General features: G+C 50.7%; 11 protein-coding genes across 11 annotated transcripts; 6 read left to right on the top strand and 5 right to left on the bottom strand.

Moving 5' to 3' along the window:
- Positions 1-468: 468 nt before the first annotated feature.
- On the top strand, positions 469-779 carry VTN77DRAFT_6744 (uncharacterized protein; the record flags this gene model as incomplete). The annotated part of the gene is made up of 2 exons (XM_069423056.1): positions 469-519; positions 582-779. 2 exons carry the CDS (start codon positions 469-471, stop codon positions 777-779), a joined length of 249 nt encoding a protein of 82 aa, XP_069276033.1.
- Positions 780-1,392: 613 nt separating this feature from the next.
- On the top strand, positions 1,393-2,428 carry VTN77DRAFT_6743 (uncharacterized protein; the record flags this gene model as incomplete). Its single annotated transcript, XM_069423055.1, has 2 exons — positions 1,393-1,800; positions 1,859-2,428. 2 exons carry the CDS (start codon positions 1,393-1,395, stop codon positions 2,426-2,428), a joined length of 978 nt encoding a protein of 325 aa, XP_069276032.1.
- A 1,648-nt stretch (positions 2,429-4,076) lies between these two features.
- On the top strand, positions 4,077-4,383 carry VTN77DRAFT_6742 (uncharacterized protein; the record flags this gene model as incomplete). The annotated part of the gene is made up of 2 exons (XM_069423054.1): positions 4,077-4,126; positions 4,185-4,383. 2 exons carry the CDS (start codon positions 4,077-4,079, stop codon positions 4,381-4,383), a joined length of 249 nt encoding a protein of 82 aa, XP_069276031.1.
- A 275-nt stretch (positions 4,384-4,658) lies between these two features.
- VTN77DRAFT_6741 (uncharacterized protein) lies at positions 4,659-5,619 on the top strand (the record flags this gene model as incomplete). Its single annotated transcript, XM_069423053.1, has 2 exons — positions 4,659-4,866; positions 4,973-5,619. The coding sequence occupies 2 exons, from the start codon at positions 4,659-4,661 to the stop codon at positions 5,617-5,619; spliced, it is 855 nt and encodes a 284-aa protein (XP_069276030.1).
- Positions 5,620-5,668: 49 nt separating this feature from the next.
- VTN77DRAFT_6740 (uncharacterized protein) lies at positions 5,669-6,155 on the top strand (the record flags this gene model as incomplete). The annotated part of the gene is made up of 2 exons (XM_069423052.1): positions 5,669-5,847; positions 5,927-6,155. The coding sequence occupies 2 exons, from the start codon at positions 5,669-5,671 to the stop codon at positions 6,153-6,155; spliced, it is 408 nt and encodes a 135-aa protein (XP_069276029.1).
- Positions 6,156-6,896: 741 nt separating this feature from the next.
- On the bottom strand, positions 6,897-8,990 carry VTN77DRAFT_6739 (uncharacterized protein; the record flags this gene model as incomplete). Its single annotated transcript, XM_069423050.1, has 3 exons — positions 6,897-8,380; positions 8,453-8,796; positions 8,929-8,990. 3 exons carry the CDS (start codon positions 8,988-8,990, stop codon positions 6,897-6,899), a joined length of 1,890 nt encoding a protein of 629 aa, XP_069276028.1.
- A 1,217-nt stretch (positions 8,991-10,207) lies between these two features.
- On the bottom strand, positions 10,208-10,770 carry VTN77DRAFT_6738 (uncharacterized protein; the record flags this gene model as incomplete). Its single annotated transcript, XM_069423049.1, has 3 exons — positions 10,208-10,260; positions 10,316-10,627; positions 10,761-10,770. The coding sequence occupies 3 exons, from the start codon at positions 10,768-10,770 to the stop codon at positions 10,208-10,210; spliced, it is 375 nt and encodes a 124-aa protein (XP_069276027.1).
- Positions 10,771-11,437: 667 nt separating this feature from the next.
- On the top strand, positions 11,438-12,492 carry VTN77DRAFT_6737 (uncharacterized protein; the record flags this gene model as incomplete). The annotated part of the gene is made up of 3 exons (XM_069423048.1): positions 11,438-11,503; positions 11,619-11,734; positions 11,805-12,492. 3 exons carry the CDS (start codon positions 11,438-11,440, stop codon positions 12,490-12,492), a joined length of 870 nt encoding a protein of 289 aa, XP_069276026.1.
- A 202-nt stretch (positions 12,493-12,694) lies between these two features.
- VTN77DRAFT_6736 (uncharacterized protein) lies at positions 12,695-15,407 on the bottom strand (the record flags this gene model as incomplete). Its single annotated transcript, XM_069423047.1, has 6 exons — positions 12,695-13,177; positions 13,233-13,316; positions 13,389-13,566; positions 13,634-13,740; positions 14,222-14,774; positions 14,842-15,407. 6 exons carry the CDS (start codon positions 15,405-15,407, stop codon positions 12,695-12,697), a joined length of 1,971 nt encoding a protein of 656 aa, XP_069276025.1.
- Positions 15,408-15,922: 515 nt separating this feature from the next.
- VTN77DRAFT_6735 (uncharacterized protein) lies at positions 15,923-16,650 on the bottom strand (the record flags this gene model as incomplete). The annotated part of the gene is made up of 3 exons (XM_069423046.1): positions 15,923-16,335; positions 16,449-16,566; positions 16,645-16,650. The coding sequence occupies 3 exons, from the start codon at positions 16,648-16,650 to the stop codon at positions 15,923-15,925; spliced, it is 537 nt and encodes a 178-aa protein (XP_069276024.1).
- Positions 16,651-17,579: 929 nt separating this feature from the next.
- Positions 17,580-18,674, bottom strand: VTN77DRAFT_6734 (uncharacterized protein; the record flags this gene model as incomplete). Its single annotated transcript, XM_069423045.1, has 3 exons — positions 17,580-17,895; positions 18,042-18,305; positions 18,415-18,674. 3 exons carry the CDS (start codon positions 18,672-18,674, stop codon positions 17,580-17,582), a joined length of 840 nt encoding a protein of 279 aa, XP_069276023.1.
- Between the last annotated feature and the right edge of the window lie 1,213 nt (positions 18,675-19,887).

The raw sequence follows: 19,887 nt of genomic DNA, 5'->3' as shown, positions 1-19,887 counted from the left end.
CCAACCTTGCCATGATTCTCGTTGGAAGAGAAGCGGAGCCAAGGCAAAGATTAAAGCGGAGCTTGCGGGAGATTCTCCCAGGGCTGGTGACAGTGGTTCCGGTGGATCAGGACGACGTCTATCAGACACCTGGCTCCAGTTGTGGCTCACCCTCGAGCCACGGTTCGTGCGGTTGCACGCAGCTTATTCAAGGCCGTTGATACCTACCCGTGGACAGGGATGTCACTGACGTGATGCATCGGCCCTCAGTCAAATAATCCTCTGCATGCTCATGCAACTAGCCCTGTTTGACAGGGAGGAGGGCAGCGGGTGGAGACTGTTTACCCAAATGCAAAGTGCAGAATACTCCGTACAGGCCTCCTGTTTTGCGGTTGAGTCGAGGGAGGACATCCTACGGGTGTACGGAGTACTCCGTACGAATCTACAAGATGAGGTATATAATCGAGGTTCCTCTGGAGATTATAATTTATGGGCTCCGTAGCGAGCGGGTTGGGGCCCATCGTGGAGAGAGGACGCATGGTGAGTGGGCGGGCGGAGGGCCAAGGAGGGGCTCGAGGATGGAGGGTGTGTGGCCGTGTCAGGTGGTGAGGCGCTGCACGACCGTGGACGGGGAAGGAGCGACGGAGCAGAGGAGGCTGAGGTGGAGCCGCGATGACGATCCTCGCCTTCCCAGCACGCCCGGCGCGTCTCAGGGCGGGTCCGCCGTGCAGCCTGCCGCAGGGCAACGCCCGCTAACACGCTTCGGCCTTAGCCCGGCCGCCCTCCGGACCACCCAGTGATGTCATAGCCAACTTACCGACCGCCAAGAAAGACTCGACGGATGAACAAGGTAATAATCTTCTTTTTCAATGGTGCCTTCCAATTCCACTGAAATGCAGCGCAGGGACGTGATCTACCTGTGAGCTGCTGCATGGACCCGACGGTGTCCTCCCGATGTGGTCCCAGAGTCTCGAGTGTCCAGTGTTCAGCGTCCTATGCTCCGTCGTCACGTAAGCGAGAGGGGGTTACGTATGTACCTACCGACGGAGTAGTCTGCAGCCTGCCGTGCGGAGAAAATGAGGCAGGGATGTATGACGGAAGGAACGCAGACCGAAGATGAGGTGTCTGAATGGCCCAGATAAAAACTCTATCAACGATGCAAGTGGGCATTGAATACGGAGTAATCCGTTTAATATCACTGCAGTGGTCTCTTGCTAGTGGAGCGACCAAGATAAGGAAGAATATTTTTTTTATTTGTTTTGTTTTGTTTGACAGAGCCCCCTCCTTGCACGGCTATCTGAACCCAATTGCTCTTTCCTTGCTCTTTCCTTTTGCACTGGATACACTTCCTTCACCGATCGCGCCGCGCACACGAGCTCCTATAAAAATCGAGGAAGCGAAGAAAGCGACCCCATGTCGTCCGGCATCACCTTCAAGCTCTCCAACGGCGTCACCATCCCCGGGGTCGGCTTTGGCACCTTTGCCAACGAGAGCGTTAAGGGGGAGACCTACAGGGCCGTGCTGCACGCCCTACGCACCGGGTACCGCCACCTCGACTGCGCCTGGTACTACATGAATGAAGACGAGGTCGGCCAGGCCATCCAGGATTTCCTCAAGGAGAATCCGTCGGTCAAGCGCGAAGACCTCTTCGTCACCACCAAGGTCTGGAACCATCTGCACCGGTACGACGATGTCCTCTGGTCCCTCAACGACTCCCTGAAGAACCTGCAGCTCGACTACGTCGACCTCTTCCTGGTCCACTGGCCGATTGCCGCCGAGAAGGAGTCGCAAGAGAAGCCCAAGGTTGGGCCAGACGGCAAGGTTAGTTGCACTTTACGTGAGAAACGAAGCTGAAGATGCTGACTTTTTCCCCCTTCAGTACGTGATCCTCAAGGATTTGACGGAAAACCCGGAGCCTACGTGGCGTGCAATGGAGAAGCTCTACGAGGAGGGCAAGGCACGCTCGATCGGCGTCTCCAACTGGACCATTAAGGGCTTGGAACAGTTGCTCTCGTTTGCCAAGGTAAAGCCGCATGTCAACCAGATTGAGATTCACCCATTCCTCCCCAACTACGAGCTGGTGGACTACCTGCTCAAGCACGACATCCTGCCCGAGGCCTACTCGCCGCTGGGCTCTCAGAACCAGGTGCCCACGACGGGCGAGAAGGTCAGCGAGAACATGACGCTCAACGAGATCGCTCAGCGTCGGGGTTACACCCTGGCGCAGGTGCTGATCGCCTGGGGGCTTCGTCGCGGCTACGTTGTGCTCCCGAAGAGCTCGAATCCGGCGCGGATCGAGTCCAACTTCAAGCTTGTCGACCTGTCGGACGAGGACTTTGAGGCCGTCAACAAGGTGGCCGAGGGGCGTCACTTCCGCTTCGTTAATATGAAGGACACTTTTGGCTACGACGTGTGGCCGGAAGAGGCCAAGGCGGCGATCTCGACGTGAAGTTACGACTGCGCTGCCGATGGTAACAATTCTCCTTACAAATTCATGAATAAAAAAAGCAATGCAAGGCATGAAATATACCTTGAATTTGATACAAGAGGGATACTACCCGATCGGCTGCCGCTGGTTGGCGGTTCGATCGGTAGATAGATAGATACAAGGTCTTATCAGTCGCGGGGTCGATCACAGGGGCAACCTCTTGAATTTTTTAGGAGATTATTGACCAGCATCGCTCAAATTTGAAATAGATGAAACGATAGTTAGACCTGAAGAGATATACACAAAAATTTTTTTTTTCTCTCAATTTTTCCTCTGGTAATCCCGGTAATAATCCTAGCAACCTAATGGTGATGACAATGACGACGACGATGATCCCTCGGAGCACTCTCTTCCGTCCAAAGCCGGTTCCGCCGATCGCGTATCCACCGTCATCTCCATCTCCATCTCCATCTACCTATCTCCCCGGATCAACCATCCATGATCCATTATCCATCCCGCCATGATTTGCTACCTATGCACCTAGCAGGTAGGTCTGTACGCAGTACAGTACATTGCATTGCATTGCATTGCAGCGGCATTAATTGACTAATTAGACGAGATTTAAATTTTGCAGACCAAGTAGTGTTCCCAAAATCACAAAAATTGCCTTCCTATTTAATTTATCGTAGTATCCTGTTTTGGACTGTGGAGCAGCCAATCGGGTAATCATGCCAAAGTTATCAATTAGGACACAGTACCTAGTACGGAGTACAGACTACGGGCAGTGAAGTCCGTTCCTCGCTCGTAGGCTGTAGCAAGTGTGAGACTGCAAGGGCATCAATAATGGAAAAGAGCTTCATAGTTGGAGACGGTATATAATCTGTTGACATTGGTCTAGGATTACATGTCGACGGTATTTATGTATGTAGACTACCTTAGGTACCTAAGGTACTTACCTAAATAGGTAGTACGAATGCATGGATGGATGGATGGGTTGACTGCCAGAAAGGAAGGGTTTAGTCGTCACGTGCCCGTGCCAATATACCTCCCAATTAGGTAGGTACCTATCAGCAAGTACTCCTTCCGGATCCAGATACAGATAGATAACAGTCAAAGCTCAATATCTACCGAGGAGAGTCATTCAGGGAGAACGTGGAAAGAGAGTGAACAGGTCGTGTACTGTACATATCGACGTACTTTTATGCGGTACGTATATGAATTCTGTGGAATATGGTGAGGAATATAGGTTTGTGTCTTGATTTTATGAGTCTTGGAATAGGGTAACATTATGATCTAGATGCATATTCTTAAAATTTGTTGTCTCAATCACTACTATACCTTCTTGGCTACCCAACCAGCTAGATCCAGGGCTCAGAGCTATGAGGCTTCAGCATCACCTATTGCCTAGAAGACAGAAATGATCTGATCTGTCTGTTGACTCATGATTTGAATCCTACCAGCATACATACATACTATCTTCTTGATTCATTCAGCAGGATCAGCATTAGTCCGTTGCGTATCATAACTGGAAGGATTATCACCCAAGTTTCTCTTCGCTTCGCTTTCCATATCTCATCTCTACACCAGTCATCCCTTTATTGTAGTCTGACTCGTCTGTTCATCACGTGAATGCTGCCTACGCCAGCCATTACCTCTTTTTGCTTTACACATGCAGCAGAAGCACTCGGAAAGGTCGCCGCGAAAGAAACAGCCGGGTAAGTCAGACGAAGTGGATTGGGCATCTCCATGACTTCTCTACTGACAGTCATCATATTAGACACACGACTACAGCGCTGGAACGCGTTCGACGGAGAATCGTTAATGAAAAGATGGACGCAGTGTCAGCGCCTGCCTCGCCGAGTCAAATACGAAGCAACGTCAAGTCGAAGTGGAAGCAATATCAGAATCCGGATCAGTTCACAGAGCTCGCCCAGTTGGATTCCCACATCGTGAACTATCTCAGGCCTCTTTTTTGACCCTCCCGAACCAAATTTCAGTGCCTTGCTCAAGGGCCAAGCGGATAATTATCTGTACTCTGTTCAACAGGAGTTTGAAGAGAAAAGTCTGTCTGGAGCGCGGCATATTCCGATTCCTTCGACAAAAGAAACCGAAGTTGATGTCATCTCAGTATATCCAGACCTTCTGAAGATCAGCAAGTATACGGAGGACGAAGGAACACCATCATCTCCTACTCCAAATACTTCCCGGCGAGTCTCCTCAGCCACCAAGTGATGCTTTCCCGCTAGCGACTATGGAATATGCCTTCCACGAGGAGCCGAAGGGACGAGACGTCACAACAAGAGTCTACGAGCAGATCGTGAAGTACTTCCAAGTCTATGATTACTGTGGTTGGGATTACCTCGGCCCGTATGCATTGATCATCGGGCCCAGTGGGATCGGAAAGAGCTTCTTGGTCCAGCAGCTGGCCCGGCAGAATCATGCATATGTCGTTTATGCAAGTCTGGCAAGTCCACAAGCGGGCAGCTATTCAAGACGCTCGTTCATTGCCAACGACATAGCTTCATGGGGGAGAGATAATCTGACCAGATTCTTTGAGTGATATAGCGGCCAGTTTGGTCCACGTGGAGCTTTGCAGGGAGTTGGGCATCACTGCAGCAGGTTTCTTTGACCTCCAAGTCAAGGAGACATTTGATAAATTCCAACGTTCTCTCTTACAGAATGTGAGGGACTTCCATTGGAATGACTGGGAACAACTGGGCAAACACAAAGGCGGGAAGCCTTTTGACTACCGGAAATACATTGATGAGTTCGTTGCTGGGGAGTATCGAAGCAGTGTCAGAGACCTCTTTCACGGCGCCCAGGATCAGCTTCGCTTATTCGAGGAATACGCCGATCATTATGTCGCAAAAAGCAGAATCACCTTTGGCGAAGACAGACTTAACGAGCCCTCCGTCCTGATTTGTTTCGACGACGCCCACAAGCTTTTCTCCTGCCCGGACGATCCGCTGATGAGGTTCCGCCAGGTGGACCGCTTCAGTGATGGCAGGAATTACATCTTTGGTCTCGTGCTTGACACTGTATCCCGGGTGACCGACTTCTCTCCGCCGCGAAGAAAAGACCACAGGTTGACCGTCTTCCGCCAGGAGCGGTTCTTTCCGCCTATCTATCAGATCGATTCTATGGACATCTTTACCGACGATCCTGATCCTGATCCTTCAGGGAGCCAGTCCCATCGGATACAAAGGCGGTGATATCATCATTCCAGTATCTATCCAGGGGCAAGAGCAAGATCAGTATAAGATGACGTACCTTCTTATCCAGGAGAAGAACCGCCGCGACGATCGGTTGACAAAGGGTCTTCGGAACGAGGCCAAGGAGGGACTCAAATCAGCTGCGGCGCTTCTTTCCTCGAACTTCTCCCATATTGCCATTCTCATGTCTCTCCGCAGCAAGGGAGGACAGCAGGAGATGGAGGTCGTGTATCCGGTTGAGCGGTCCAGTGGATAAGGGAAGCGACACCCAAGGACCCTGCGGCAGAAGTGACAGTGACACTGACAGACGGGAGTATGTCTGGAGCGACATGAACCGGGTGGTCATTGCCGCCGTCGGGCTGGACCTGGACCTGTACCCAGGGCTTGCGTGGGACTGGCGGCAGCCCAAGGAGACAAAGACGGTCGAGATTATAAGCTACCTCAACCGTCTACTCAGATATCATCCATCGGATATGCCGACGAGCGATGATGACAAGTACCGTGATTGTTATAAACATCTCTCGCCGCTGGGTTGAGAGCGTTGCAAGCAAAGCAAAAAATTGGCAAAGAAGAATTGGCAATTCACGCATGCATGCAAGTGATGGATGCATGATGCATATGTACTGTACTGTACAGTACAATGCATCGAAGTAAGTACATGATAGGGGAGATCGACTTCTTCTAACCTGTATTGTTATATCATTATCGGAGTGCATTAGCATACTATAGATTATATATACTATACACCCATAAAATACATATGTACAGTCAGTCAATCGCTGACACCTCTTCCAACTTCATACAGTTGACATATAACTGATATTCCCACTCTTTTGGTAATGTATTATTCGAGTACAATCATATTAGATGGAGGGTTCAAACAAAAACTGCCTTAAAAAAAAAAGAGATCAGGGTGCTGAGCATTATTTATTTATTATTTTGGCTTAAGGATTACATCCACCTAAGCTTATTGTTCTTGTTCTTTATTTTTTTTCTTTTTACAATATTAAAGGAACAAAGGAATACTTCGAAGTTTTCTACTCTGCTGAAGTGGGAAAAAATGAAAAAAAAATTAATTGCAGTCATTGATTGAATTTCTCATCTGGATGGAAAAAAAAAAGTACTAAAGACAACAAAACAAAACAACCACGACAATAACGAGAAAACGACAACAAACACGGGGTATCGAACAATAACACTATCTCATCGTAAAAACGGAAAAAGAAAAAGAAAAAGAAAAAACAGGCTCGAGCCTTTCCTCCACCGCCATTCATTTTTCATGCCACATTTTTCGCCCGGACACGCTTCGGCATAGGCGTCGCACCTGCGGGCCCGGCCTTGAGTAAAGTCCGACTCTTGCCGTTACTGGTAGGGATATTGCTCGTCTTGCTGCTGGTGGTGGTAGTGCTGCTGCTGCTGCTATTCACAGTCTTGCTCATGGCGCCTTTTGCGGGGCGTTTCAGTAAACCAGCGCTTGGTGATTTGGGCGTCAGTTTCTTCCGTTTCGGAATCGGCGTGCCTACAGCAATAGGCTTCGTACTCGACGATGTTGTTGCGCTGTTGGTGTTGGTGCCTGAAGTTGACGTGGTAGTCGTATTCGTAGCCGCCGGCAGCGCTAGGCGCCGCACTCGTCGCGGGGGCGTTGCGGGAAGCGCACCGGGGCTTGTCTCCTTGGTGCTTTTGCCATTGCGTCGGGCAGACGCCGTCTTCTTCTTGTCGGAACCACCACTAACGGGGTCTTTACTGCTGCTGTTTTCAGCATATTCGACGAGCTGTTCCTCTTTCCAAGACACCTGCTTCGCACCCGCCCGTTTACGTTCTGACCGGCGAGTCGAAGCGTCGCTATTATCGAGATGAGATGACGCAGTGTCTTCTTCCTGCTGCCGCTTGGCCATTGCCTGCAGGGCATACTTGGGCAGCTGCGCGTCTCCCTTGTTGTGGCGCGTGTTCCGACGTGTCGTGAGGGCCAGCTCCTGCGCCTCAGTCCGCTGCAGGAATACAAACTCCGTCCCCTTTGCGCGTCTGAGAGGAATTTGATTCGGAACAGCCGGGCGCGGGGCACGCTGCTGAAGGCTGGGCAATCGTATTCTGTTGCTTCGGCGGCAGGCAGCTGGTGATGCCTGATTACCAGTCTCCTCGTCCGTCTCATCCTTCATCGGCTCGATTGGTGAATCTGATGACTTTTCTGCCTTGGACGGAGACGATGAGTGTGGCTTCTGGGGAGATGGAGAATTCTTGTCCAGTTCCTCCAGAGCCCGGCGTGATCGAACCAGAGGCGAGTTGGGTACCAGTTCTCCCTTCATCACCCTTTCTTCATCCTGAGCAAGTTTAGCTGCTCGTTTGGCCTGTGCCCGCGACAGAAACTCGCTGAGGAATGCAGCCTCTTCTCCATCGAGAGAGTTCATTCTCAAAGCTGATCGAACCAAAGTTGGCTCAGATTCCTTTGTCGCGATCAAGTCCTGAGTCTGAATATCTGCTGCTTCATCGCTGTCGACTTCTACAGCGGGGTCGACAAGGTCACAAGAGCTAGGACTGTTAGAGTCACGCCCAGCTTCTGCTGAGTTGTTAACATCATCCGTAGTTGCCTTAGTTTTAGCCTCCGGTGTCATGACGTGCTGGTCTTCCTCGGTATTTGCCAGTTCTTGAGACTCTTCTCCGCCGCAAGATAGCTCACTCTCATGGCCTGTTCCAGGCAATTGCTCCTGTTCAGACTCCCACATCGCGCTAGAATCCTCATCTGCCGCGATGGCCGCAAGTTTTCCTACCCTCACCGTTAGCGACCTATCAGATACCATCTAGTAATCCCACACATCCAGTAGAAGCAGCAACTCACGTTTTCTTTTACCAGTCTCCAGTTCCCACTTAGTCTCCAGGAAGGAACGACCCCGCCCGAGCTGCGAATCGGGACCCTTAATCCCCAGACATAGTCGTTTCACTCCGCGGAGAAAGTCCGCATTTGCCGACGTGTTTATTTCCTTGACCAGTTCCTTTTCTTCGATACTCCCTCTTCCAATCTGCCCACGAAGTGCCTGCATGCTTGTCCGAAATCGCTTCCAAATCTTACGCGACTTGTGACGCGCCAAGAACGGGGTTGACGGTATTCGCTCCCAAGGCCGGGGAGGTGCCTTCCTAGTCGCGGGGGGTGTGAAACTGATCTGATCTTTGATTTGGGTGATACTGCATTGCCGGGTTTCATTAGCAACGATGCGCCAGATCTGCGATCTCAAGGGGAAAAATCCAAAACGACACAACTGTCAAAAACGCGCGCAAAGACCCAGAGAGCAGGTGTGCATGTAGGTATGTACTAACCCTGCTGGCAGGAACGCCGGGCACGTCCCAGCTGGAGCAGCCGTAGCCGTAGCCTTCTCCATGATTGGGGGTCACACGCGTGTCTTGTCGCAGGTCTGGAATGTTGATATGCTGATATGTATCGTTGACTCGTCCACAGATAGCTCTAAACGCGCGTGCCTTGGTGAATTCAAATGACAGACCAATAGACGAGGAATCGTGCATGGAGTACTGTAAGTAGCAGCTGATTTTGTCTCCTCGGAGCCCCTGGAATGCTCTCCCCCCACGCGAACAATGTCAATCTAAAGCGTGATTGAGAGAGAAAGATAAGATAATAATCACTATATTTATTCTTGACGAATCTGATATTGTTGCAAGGATCAATGGCAGAGAATAATATAGATATGCATGCTCACGCTTCGATAGCAAGTCGCGTGGTTGGCGGCGGTAAAGAAATCGGTTGGTTGGTGTTGTTGACGCTGTTCTTGTTACGGCTCCCGTTGCTGTGCCAACGCCATCACTACTTCGTACTGACTGTCAGATCCGATCCCCCCGAGTGCCGCCATGACGAACATCGCACCAACTGCGCAGGTTGAAGGCATTAATTCTTGCTATCAGACTTGTCGTGTGTAATATTCATTGACAAACCCATTCTTCATTTTCGATAAGATGTCGTTTACGTAGATCTTGCCTACCGCAGATGACCTGTGTTAGGAGAAAGGAATAATAGGGACCCGGAAATTATTTATTAGCGATCTACTCCGTTCGGGGCAGATGGATTGGATTCATGGAGCCTGTCTATTTTTTTCGGTCCTGGTATGGAGATCTTATATCTCGATCCCTTTCCCAGGCTACCACGTATACTGTATCGAAGACAGCGGGATAGAGATCATAGCCAGTTCCATCACTTTCATAATGAGGAGAACCTGCCAGCTCGAAATTTCCCTCCGAAATGTCGTGGTAGGTTTCCTGTAAGGAGAAGATAGCGTCGAGACGAGCGAGACAGATGGCGGTACCCATGAAAACGAGATGGTTGCATTCTGCCATTCCCACTGGTTCTCTCGTCGTCATTTCGGGAGTTTTCTTTCTGAAAATATGCAAAGCGGGAAAATTTATCCAGCTCGCTTCGTTCATTTAAGAAGTACGATTGTCTCTGCCATAAAAAACCTTGTGAGCTGTTTCTCATCCGGAAAGTACCAGTGAAACGGGAAGAGAAAAGGACAGCTGAATCAAAGGCATACCAGGACATCGTTCGATATGTTCTTCCATCCAAATTCAATAAGCAATGCTAGCAAGCCATCTAGAAGGCCTGTTCAGTCATATCTCTCTCATCGAACGGGTCTCCGAATTCCTCTGTACGCAGCGTCAGTCTCTACCGATTCTAACCCTGCTGCAGGACAGAACTTACGGAGGCTGAAATCCTTGTCCACTACAGACTCCAAGGCTCGCTGGTACTCTTCCTGCGCACGCTGGTTCATCCACGATGCACCGGGCTGTTCCTTCTGTTCTGTGGTTTGCGCCTTGCCGTCTGTAGGGGTCTGGCTCTCCCCTATCTTCTCGAATCCTGCTGCTCCCGTACCTCCATGCTGCAATGTTGTCTGAGAGCCAGGCGGGGACAGCTCGGAGCCCGTAAAATGTGCGCGAGTTTCGGTGGGCGTTCGGGCGCCGGAGGGAGAGGCAGACCCGGAGGAGGAAAGCATTTCGGAATCTCCGTCGATATCTGCAAGATTTAGACACTGTTATTCTTGATAGGGAGCTAGGAGATGAAAGCTGTGGAGGTTGTATCGGGTGGAAGGACATCAAATACAAAAGAGAGTGGAAAGCAGCGAAAGGAAATCGAGATATGGACGTACCCGTAGACATGTTGACACAGAATATCTCAACAAACTGCTAACTAGAAAAAAGACAGAGATACTAGATCAATGATTTGTAGAAGGATTAAAAACGCTGCAATATCAAACGACCTGGTGACGACGATGAACACGATTATCAAGCCGATCTAGAACAGACGGAGCCCCGCACCATTGGACCGGTCGACTTGTCAGCACCGCGACTGAGTGATTGAAAGGCCTGTATTAACTGCTTCAAATGGCCTGAATAACTTTCCACTCGTGCAGGAGATTAGATATCTATTCAGAAGACGATAATGGCGCAAGAGACAGGGTTGAGGGGAAGGCTGGAGGATCCCTAAAACACTAATCTCGGCGATCCGTCTTGGATCGCCCCCGCGGTGCCGCTCGCACACCTAGACTTACTCCTGTGGCTTCGAGGCTGAAGCCCCATCTTTCTTCTGAACCACCGTTTTTTCCCCCATCCGCAACCTACCTACTCCTGCGGCCATACCCAACCAAAAAGCAAGGAGACTGTCGCTCCGCATGTCGGAATTCGACTTTCCGCTCTCTACAACAATTTCCTATCGAATAGACCGGGTTGCCAGCCTGCTTTCTCTAAGAAAAAATCTCGAAAAGCGCGCAAGCTGAATCGCCTTCGTTCTGCATCACTAGCTCTACCAACTGCCCAGTGACCAAACATGAGCAGCAATTCCACGGGGAAAATTCCAGACGCGTGGGAGGACGATTGGGAGAAACTGGCTGATGTAGGTTGTTTGCGAGTACCGGGAACCACCTGATGTCACAGTCAATGGTCGCGGGAAATATGCTCCATCTGAAAGAAATCCCCATGGCTAATCAATGACTCGCGAAAATCTGCAGAAGCAAGCCGACGCGCCGGAACAGCCTCCGGTAGAGAAGAAAGTCTCGTCGAAAGTCACCAAGGCTCAGCGGAGAGCTGCACAAGCGGAATTCAACAGGCAACTGTGGGCAGAAGCGTACGTTTGATGTATTCCCGGAATTTTTTTTAAAGAAAAACGAATTAAAAGGTCTAACATGGCAACCTAGTGAATCCGCCCAGACATTCCACTTTCTCGAAGCCAAATCGTCCGTTCCGCTCAAGCAAGACTTCAAACCCGCCGTCACCGTCCTCAGTCGCAGGCCGCAGATCGCGTCACGGCAAGCAGGCTCATCAGGAGTCGAATCCGCCACGGCAGGCCTCTCCCGCCTGGGTCTGAGTGCAGATGGGAAGGACCTGTCGGACTCCGACGACGAGGCGAACAACAAACCTCCCGAGTTGACCGCCGAAGAGCGCCAGGCGAAAGCACTAAGGGACCGGGAAGAGAAGCAGCGCAAATACGAAGAGGTGCGCGAGAGATTGTTCGGCAGCTCTTCGAATCCTGGATCCGGAGCGTCGTCCCCCGGAAGCACCACGCCGCCACCATCCAGACAGCATAACAACAGCGGTGACGGCCGCGGCAGAGGGAGGAATCGCGGCGGAGGGAGAGACAAGGACAGCCGCGAGAAGCGGGATTCTCCAGGATCCTCGGGCAAGTCGAGACAGCTCTATGACCCCGGTTATTCACCCAGGCCAAACTCGTCATATCTACAGAGACGGGAGCGGTCGCAGCAGCAGTCCACGGAGCGATCGGACAGCGAGCAGCAAGCTCCACGTCAGCCTACGCGAAGCCCGCGAGGGCCTGACGGTAGTGGACGGGGTGGATTTGGATTCAGCCCCAGAGGAAGAGGTGCTTGAGCGAACATATCAAGGTACTGGTAGTGTACTGTACATGATTCCTCGAACCCGACGCCCAACCGGTCTCAAACCAAAGACCCACCATTTCCTATTAACACGGGTCCGATATGAAGCAAGAACATTCCCAGCGGTGCAATTACAACCGAAGTTGGACCTGTTGAATAGCAGGTCCAATGGAAACAAAACCAAAGAAATGACGGGACTATGGAAGGCCCCGCCCGGAGTTGATTGCGTTCGCAAGCTGCGAAGTATTGGGCCGATTCTCTGCGACAAGAAGAAAAGCGGAGTCAGTGCTGCGAGACAGACACCTCTCAAGAGCATAGGTGCACGGTAACTCACCAGCATATCTTTCATAGCTGTCCAGGTAGAGCTCATCGCTACTGGTCGTGGCCATGACATGCTCGTTCGATTCGATGGCATTGACCCAAGCGGCCCATCGACTGCCCATCTCGGGATCGGGCCAACCACGATATGGTTTCAGAACCCGACTGAGTCGGAGGATCCAGGGCGCAATATGAATGTCGACATAGGAAATGCTTGGTCCCAGAAAGAAGGGGCCATGGACATGCGACGCATTGACCAGTTTCGAGATCTCATTCTTCAGCTCTTCGGTATGAGCCGCTTGCTTTTGCGGATCCTGTTCCTGCAGGACGCGATAAAAGCAGGGGATGATGTGGCGGTTGATCTATTCTCGTCAGTCAGTTACTGTTTCAGCTGGGATTGGGATTGTGTGGACAGACATGGTCAGCCCACAGTCGACAATGGGCGCGAAGTTTAGGGTCTCCAGGTGGAAGGAGCGGAGTCCCTTCATGGAGATCTTCCAACTAGATTGAAAATGGATTGTTAGAAGACAAACCAATGCAATTGACTTTGTTGGAATGGGCAAGGATGCTTACGTATTCGAGAAGCACGCTGCTCTCGTAACATCCCCAATTGCCGTGCCGCAGGGCCGGGACGAGTCCTCGCGGATTGACTTCCAGCAATGACTCCGGTTTCTTGTAAGGGTCCACTTCAATATATTGATATGGAATGCCTTTGACTTCGAGCGCGATCCAGACGCGCTGCACAAAGGGACTATTCAGATCCAGATGAGCGTGGTTAGTGGATATAGACGCCTGGAAATGAGGTTCGTTGAACACACCAGAAACAACTCGCATATAGTTTCAGATCGCACTCCTTCGAATGCTTCTTTACTGTCGCTACGGCTTGTCCGGTCGCTTTCTTGTGATACGTCTTCTCTTGCGCCTGCTTTTGTTTTTGGTCAGTCATGGTTACGTATTGGTTTCGTGGCCTCGTCCGACGATTGGTATTTTGTAATAGTAGTAGAAATGAGCGCAGACGAAATTTCCTCTGCGAAGAGGATTCAGAGTATCCAAGACCAGTTTGGGGCACATGTCAATAGAAAATAAGTAGGGAAGTGTGTATTGCGATGCGGGCAGCCATCGCGATCACACAGCGTCGATGATGGTTGTGACGTATGCGTCTAAATCCCTCGCTGCTTTTCTAGGACAGGACGTCTGTCCACCCGGGGAACCTTTCAACCCCGGGCGAGTGCCAATTGTCCTCTTGCAGAAAGGGCATTCACCTCCAGGAACTCAAGAATCGCGTTTTCTGGAAGGTGGCGATCCCGAAGATTAAAGTTGCGGCACTCTGCAGCTGCGATGTGCAGCTGGGGAGGGGAAAGGGGGAGTTTCTTATCGTAACAATCAAAACGATCAACAGAACTTACCACTGCCTTTTTCTTCTCCTTTTCCTGCTTCATCAGCCATCGCTGGACACTGTTCCTCTTCACGCGATCGCTGTCTTCCAATGTATGCCTGTGACCACCACTGACGCCGTCCGATTTGCCATTGCCGCCATTGCCGTTGACACGCTGTATAGTATAGTATTTCTGACCCCTCGCGGGATGTCCTTCTGGCAGAGCCGGACCGGGAGCGAGCACGCCGAAAGGCTGGCTCTCTCTGGAAGAACCTCCGTTGGTGAAGAACGGATTTGCAGCAGCGGCATCTGCTGACAGCGACTCCATTGCTGTTCCAAGCTCGGAATCAGTCGGTACAACTCCAGGAAACCACTCTGTAATCTTGATTTTGACGTCGCAGAGATCCCGCTGTCGGGCCGTCCGCTTGCGCTTCTTCTTATTGGGATCATCGGATTTCGGAGTGCCAGGAGGCCGCCCTTTGAGACGACAGTCCCAGTAATGCGAGATGAACGGCTTGCGCTTGTACCTTTGAGTCGAGCGATGCGAATACACGTTGTCGACATGAGGAAAGTAGGTTTGGAACCTATCCAAAGCCAAAGTGTCAGCAAAGCTCAGGAGCCCCTCTGGAGACTGGTCAAAGACGGCCGTACTGTTCTTCTGTCAAAGTGATCGGCTCGTCGACATTAAAGAGCCGCTCTCTCCACGCTTGTAGATCAGGCGGATTTGGGATCAGTTTCATTCCGCTGAAATGACCCTCTTGCTTGTCAGCTGTCGACTCCGGGGCAGCGAAGTTCTGAAGCTGGTTCGTGGGCTGCTGCAGTGACTGGTCCAGCGATGAGACCAGCTCCAGCTCCTCGTTCCGCGCGGTGAAGCTGTGCGACGCCGGCGCCAGACTCTGTGTCCCTGGCTGACTCTGGCTGACCTGCGAGTTCGCCGGCGTCAGGTCCTGGCCCGGCCGCGGCGGAGGGACCGCAAACCGGCCATTATTGCTGTTTCGCGAAACAACCCCCGTCGATTGGTGCATCAATCCATTCGGCTGATTTCCGGGTCGAGGCGGGCGGACATAGGCGTTGGATGTCGAGAGGCCATGTTCCATGTCCCCAATGGCCGAGCCAAAGGACTGGAACGGCTGGGAGTCATTCGGGTCGAAGCCGCCGGGGAGCTGAGAACCGAGAGGCAGGTTCACGGGAATGTGCTGGAGATCGGAACCGTCCATCCTGGCCGTCTATGCGGAAATCAGGGCAAAAACGCGCCCAGTGCGCAGACGCGCTCTGTCCTGGCGGGGGTTGGATGATATCCGATATCAGGAACGCTGATTTCGGGGCAGGACGCGTTGAAGCGGCACTGGATTTCGGGGAGGAGTGTCGTCTCGGCGGGCGGAAGCCGACTTAACTAAGTTTTCCGCTGCGTCCTCCAACTAGGAATCCGAATGCTTCATTGGCATTAACAAATGCAGAAGCTAAACAAACCGACATAAACACAAAGAAGAAAGAGAGTTGTAGTATTATGTACTTTGCTCGACAAATAAACGTTTCGTACCGTGGAATCTGAAGATCCAGTTAAAAAAAATACTGGTACAGTACGGAGTATAACGAAGTTGATACACTAATAATACTAACTGAGGATTCTCCAACTCCCGCCAAGTCTATACTCCTTCCTGATCTTGACTGTTCCCATCTGAATAGAATGGTGTACTACGTACACATGCTCAGTTCTCAACTCCACAAGCATCTATAGACCCTTCTTCTCAGGAGATCTCCCATCCGCCTCGGCATTTTTGAAAGGAAACCCCCACGTTCTCTTGTCCGCCCCCGTCATCTTGCTGATTCGCCCACCACTGCTCCCGAAAAGCAGGCACCAGAGACCAACAGATGCGATCGCTCCCGACCCTAGCATCCCGATGGCGAGCGCCGTCTGCCCGTTGACAGTGTACCATGCGTAGTCGTAGGAGGCGCACGTCGCGTGGAAGACAGATGTGACCAGAACCATGGGGACCGCATACGGGGCTTTGGGATCCGTTTCCTCTGGCGAGACGGGCTCGGCGACGGTGGAGGTGAGCGGGATTGAGCCAGTTAACAGCACTGTCAACACCGCGATGGTCAAGAGACCGAATCCGAAGCAGCGGGAAAAGTAGAGTTCAATATCTGTGGAATCGAGTCGAATCGACCAGATTGTTAGTCTCTTGCAGATATATTTCCTTGGGCAAACAGGAATACTGGTCGGAATCAGAATAATGACTGCAATCTGAACTGCATACCAGAAGGCGGTCGAGCCTCATCCCGCAACATCGTCACGATCAGCTTGGGTGCGGTGATCAGGGCTAATCCTTGTATCGTGAGCCAGGAACCGGTTCCGTATGTGTAAGCGTAGAAGACCTGGCACATGAATGCCAACAAAAGTTAGAAAAGCTTGCTTGAGAACGCTCGTCAAGAACGAAGAAGTACTGTACTGACATCCATGGTCGAGTGATAGACTGGCGCATGAATCAACCGATCGATTCGATTTGAGTCTGACAGGCCAGGAGCGCAAGACGAGTAGCAGAACACGAGGCAGCGCTGCAGGGGTATTTTAAATACGTCCTGGCAGTCGAAGGTTCAATAAATCAGCTCGCAACAACTCAATAAACTTCATACATAATGTGCGGTACTTCTTCTGTAGCACGTACCCCAGATACCCTGCATGCCCATGCCAGCCAGGAAGTGTTTAGAATCCAATGGATTGGGCATTGCCGAACGAAGCACGTCCCTCTTTGCGAGTGCTTGCAACAGTTTAACGAGATCAATATACTTGATGTTGCGAAAGCTCCCTTGCAATGATGACATCATTGCGGGAGCTTCCATTAACCTTACTCCGTGTGTATGCGCTTTCCTAATCTGGATGATAAACAAATCCATCCCTCCTTCTTACCCAGGTAAGTACCTACCTACCTACCTACTAGACATCTCTGGGTATTAATAATACAGAAGAAAGAGGACATTATTGATATTGCTAACTGTTTGCTAGCAATGCGACCGTCATTAAGTTGAATCTATGTCTCTGAATGAGTTATGGAACTGAGCAGGCATTATCTATGTTGCGGGAAAAAAATAACAACAAAGCCGAGCAATGGAAAGGAAATTTGCTTCAATTCCAATCCATGTTCGTATGCAAGATGACATAGATGTAGGTAGTAGTGATGATAGGCAAAACAATGTTCTAGTTCGTTCCCAACCCACTGTTGATAATAATCGTCACGATCCAACGCCGATTCCCGTTCGTTACCCATGCTTGCTTTTTCTTTTTTTTTTTTCATTGTCAGGGGGGAAAATGAAAGAAGAAAGAAGATAGAAATCGAGTTTCTGGACAATTCGAGTCCCCTCTGGACGTGACATTAGGACGTTTATCGTACTCACTCCGCGTCCGGGTCCTTGACTCGGTCGACAACACGAGCCGGAACACCCCAGGCAACGCTGAACGGAGGAATGTCTCTGGTCACGACGGATCCGGCTCCGATGGTGGTTCCCTTCCCGATCGATACCCCCGGGAGGATGGTGGTCCCGACTCCGATCCAGCAGTCGTCGCCGATGGAAACTGGTTTGGCGTAGACAGTGCCATCGCGGCGGGACTGGACATCTTTGTCGTGGCCCTCGGTCACGATTGTCACATTGGGACCGATCATGACGCGGTCTCCGATGGTCACCATTCCGCTATCAGAAATGCGGAGACTGTGATAAGCAGAAATTATGTCAACTTTGCATGCTCCAATATTGCATTCTCTCTGTCTGTATTTTTTATTTGCTGCCACCAAGAGGTCGGATGGGTGGATGAATATATTGGTAGGCAACAAAAATAAAATGAGAGGGGAACTGACTTTACGTTCGCATAGAACCTATCTCCAATCATGATATTGAAGCCATACTGGAAGTGGAACGGAGGCTCGATGACAGGACTTTCGCCGACCTTGCCGATGATGGTTCGCAGCAACCTTTCTCGCTCCTTCCGAAGAGCTTGGAAGAGCTTGTCTAGCGGCATGGAGGCATCATTCATAACAAGATCGTCAACGTTGTACTTGGCACAGAATCGGCGAGCCTGGAGCTTCTTTGCCTGTAATTCGGGACATTGGAGAATGCGAAACCTGGGTGTGGAAAGAAGACATTGTCAGCTTTTTGCTTTCGAAACGTTGTCATGCTTCGTTTTTTTTGTCTCTATTCAGCAATGTCCAGACGAAAGGAAAATCCACTTACGGCGATCCAGAGATCATCTTCTCATACTCTCTGCTGACTGGAACTCCAGTGCGCGGAGCCACAAGACTGTAGGATTCCTGCGACATTTTCGATTCTGAATGTGCCAGGACTGGACCTGTGACTTTGAGGTGGTTGGAAGGCATCTTCTCTATCTCCATCTCACTCGACTTCCGTGAACGATGCATGTTTTCAAAATCTCGCTTTTTGGAAGGTGTGCGTGTAGAAGAGGCGTCTGTGACGTACTGCAAGTGGAACCACATGCTTGTCAACTTGTGTAAGCATTGTCCCATCGGCATTCCTTCGGTGCCTAGGCCTCTTCTATATACCTCAGGTGAGTGCAGTGATGTTGACGATCTCTTTGAATGTGAATGAAGACCAAGACCTGAAGGGGAACGACAGTCACTCAAGGAAGGGCGGAAAGAAAGAAAAAAAAAAGAAAAGAAAAGAGAAAGAAAACAGCACAGATTAAGGATTAAAAATTAAAGAAAAGGAGAGGACTTGACAGGCGTAGGCAATCAGGAAGCAAGATAGAGATTCTCCTCTTCAGGATTTACTTATTTGCGCCACTGAACTGTAAGGGAGCGGCCCTGGCTCATGCATAAGGCTTCTTTCTACAGTGCATACATTCCTCGTCAGTTTCTTGCGAATCTATGCTGTAAGCGGACAGCTGAAACTCTGAAGGTCTGCAGGAAAATATTTCCAGCCAGCGAGAGTCGAGTTTCAACTGATTCCATCACGGTCAGAAGAGAAGTGATGCCCGGGTTGTTCAGCTGAATCTGCAGTCGTACGACTCGTACATACATCGAGGTGGGACGGCCGCGCAAGTTCGCAACAAACAGAAAAGGCCGACACTGCAATCTTTAAAGGACAACGACTTACGGAGTACATCTGTGCAGACGCCACTACATCAGGACAAATGATCACATCACGCCATGTCATGTCATTAAATACAAGTGTTATTAAATAGTGTATTAAGTCTGGAACTTTTGTGGAGTACGGAGTACATACTAAGAGTCAGGGGCATCCCAGGTTGACAGTTTGAAGCAAGCCACGAACAACCAGTCGAAGGAACTGTCATGAAACGCGACATGGGACCCCGGCAACAGGATCTCCCAAACGTTTTCCTTGAAACAATGGAACCTGTCATTCGCTCAATGAGGAATGGTGACATTCATAGTGAGGCTTGTCCTGCAGCTGCTACTGCCACCCGCCCGGGGAAGCAGAGCCCCGTCCGCAACATCGTGATCCAGTGCTGGCGATTGTGATCTTGTGAGCATCTCCTCAGTGCTCACTGACTTGAGTTAATAATTTTTAGTAGTAATAATAATAACAGTCTAGCGTCTGCTAGTGTCACATCACCATCGGCGATATCTCAGGCTGGCAGGGTCTCGAAACGAATCGCAGCCGGCCAAAGCTAGCGCGTCGTGGTCTCGAAAATCGTAATAACCTGCAGGAGCGACAAGCGCCAGCTTC

This window comes from Rasamsonia byssochlamydoides (assembly GCF_041956645.1).
Source record: "Rasamsonia byssochlamydoides strain NRRL 3658 unplaced genomic scaffold VTN77scaffold_51, whole genome shotgun sequence".
Taxonomy (NCBI): domain Eukaryota; kingdom Fungi; phylum Ascomycota; class Eurotiomycetes; order Eurotiales; family Trichocomaceae; genus Rasamsonia; species Rasamsonia byssochlamydoides.
Note: the sequence above shows the minus strand (reverse complement) of the source record. Positions and strands in the feature narration are given on the sequence as shown.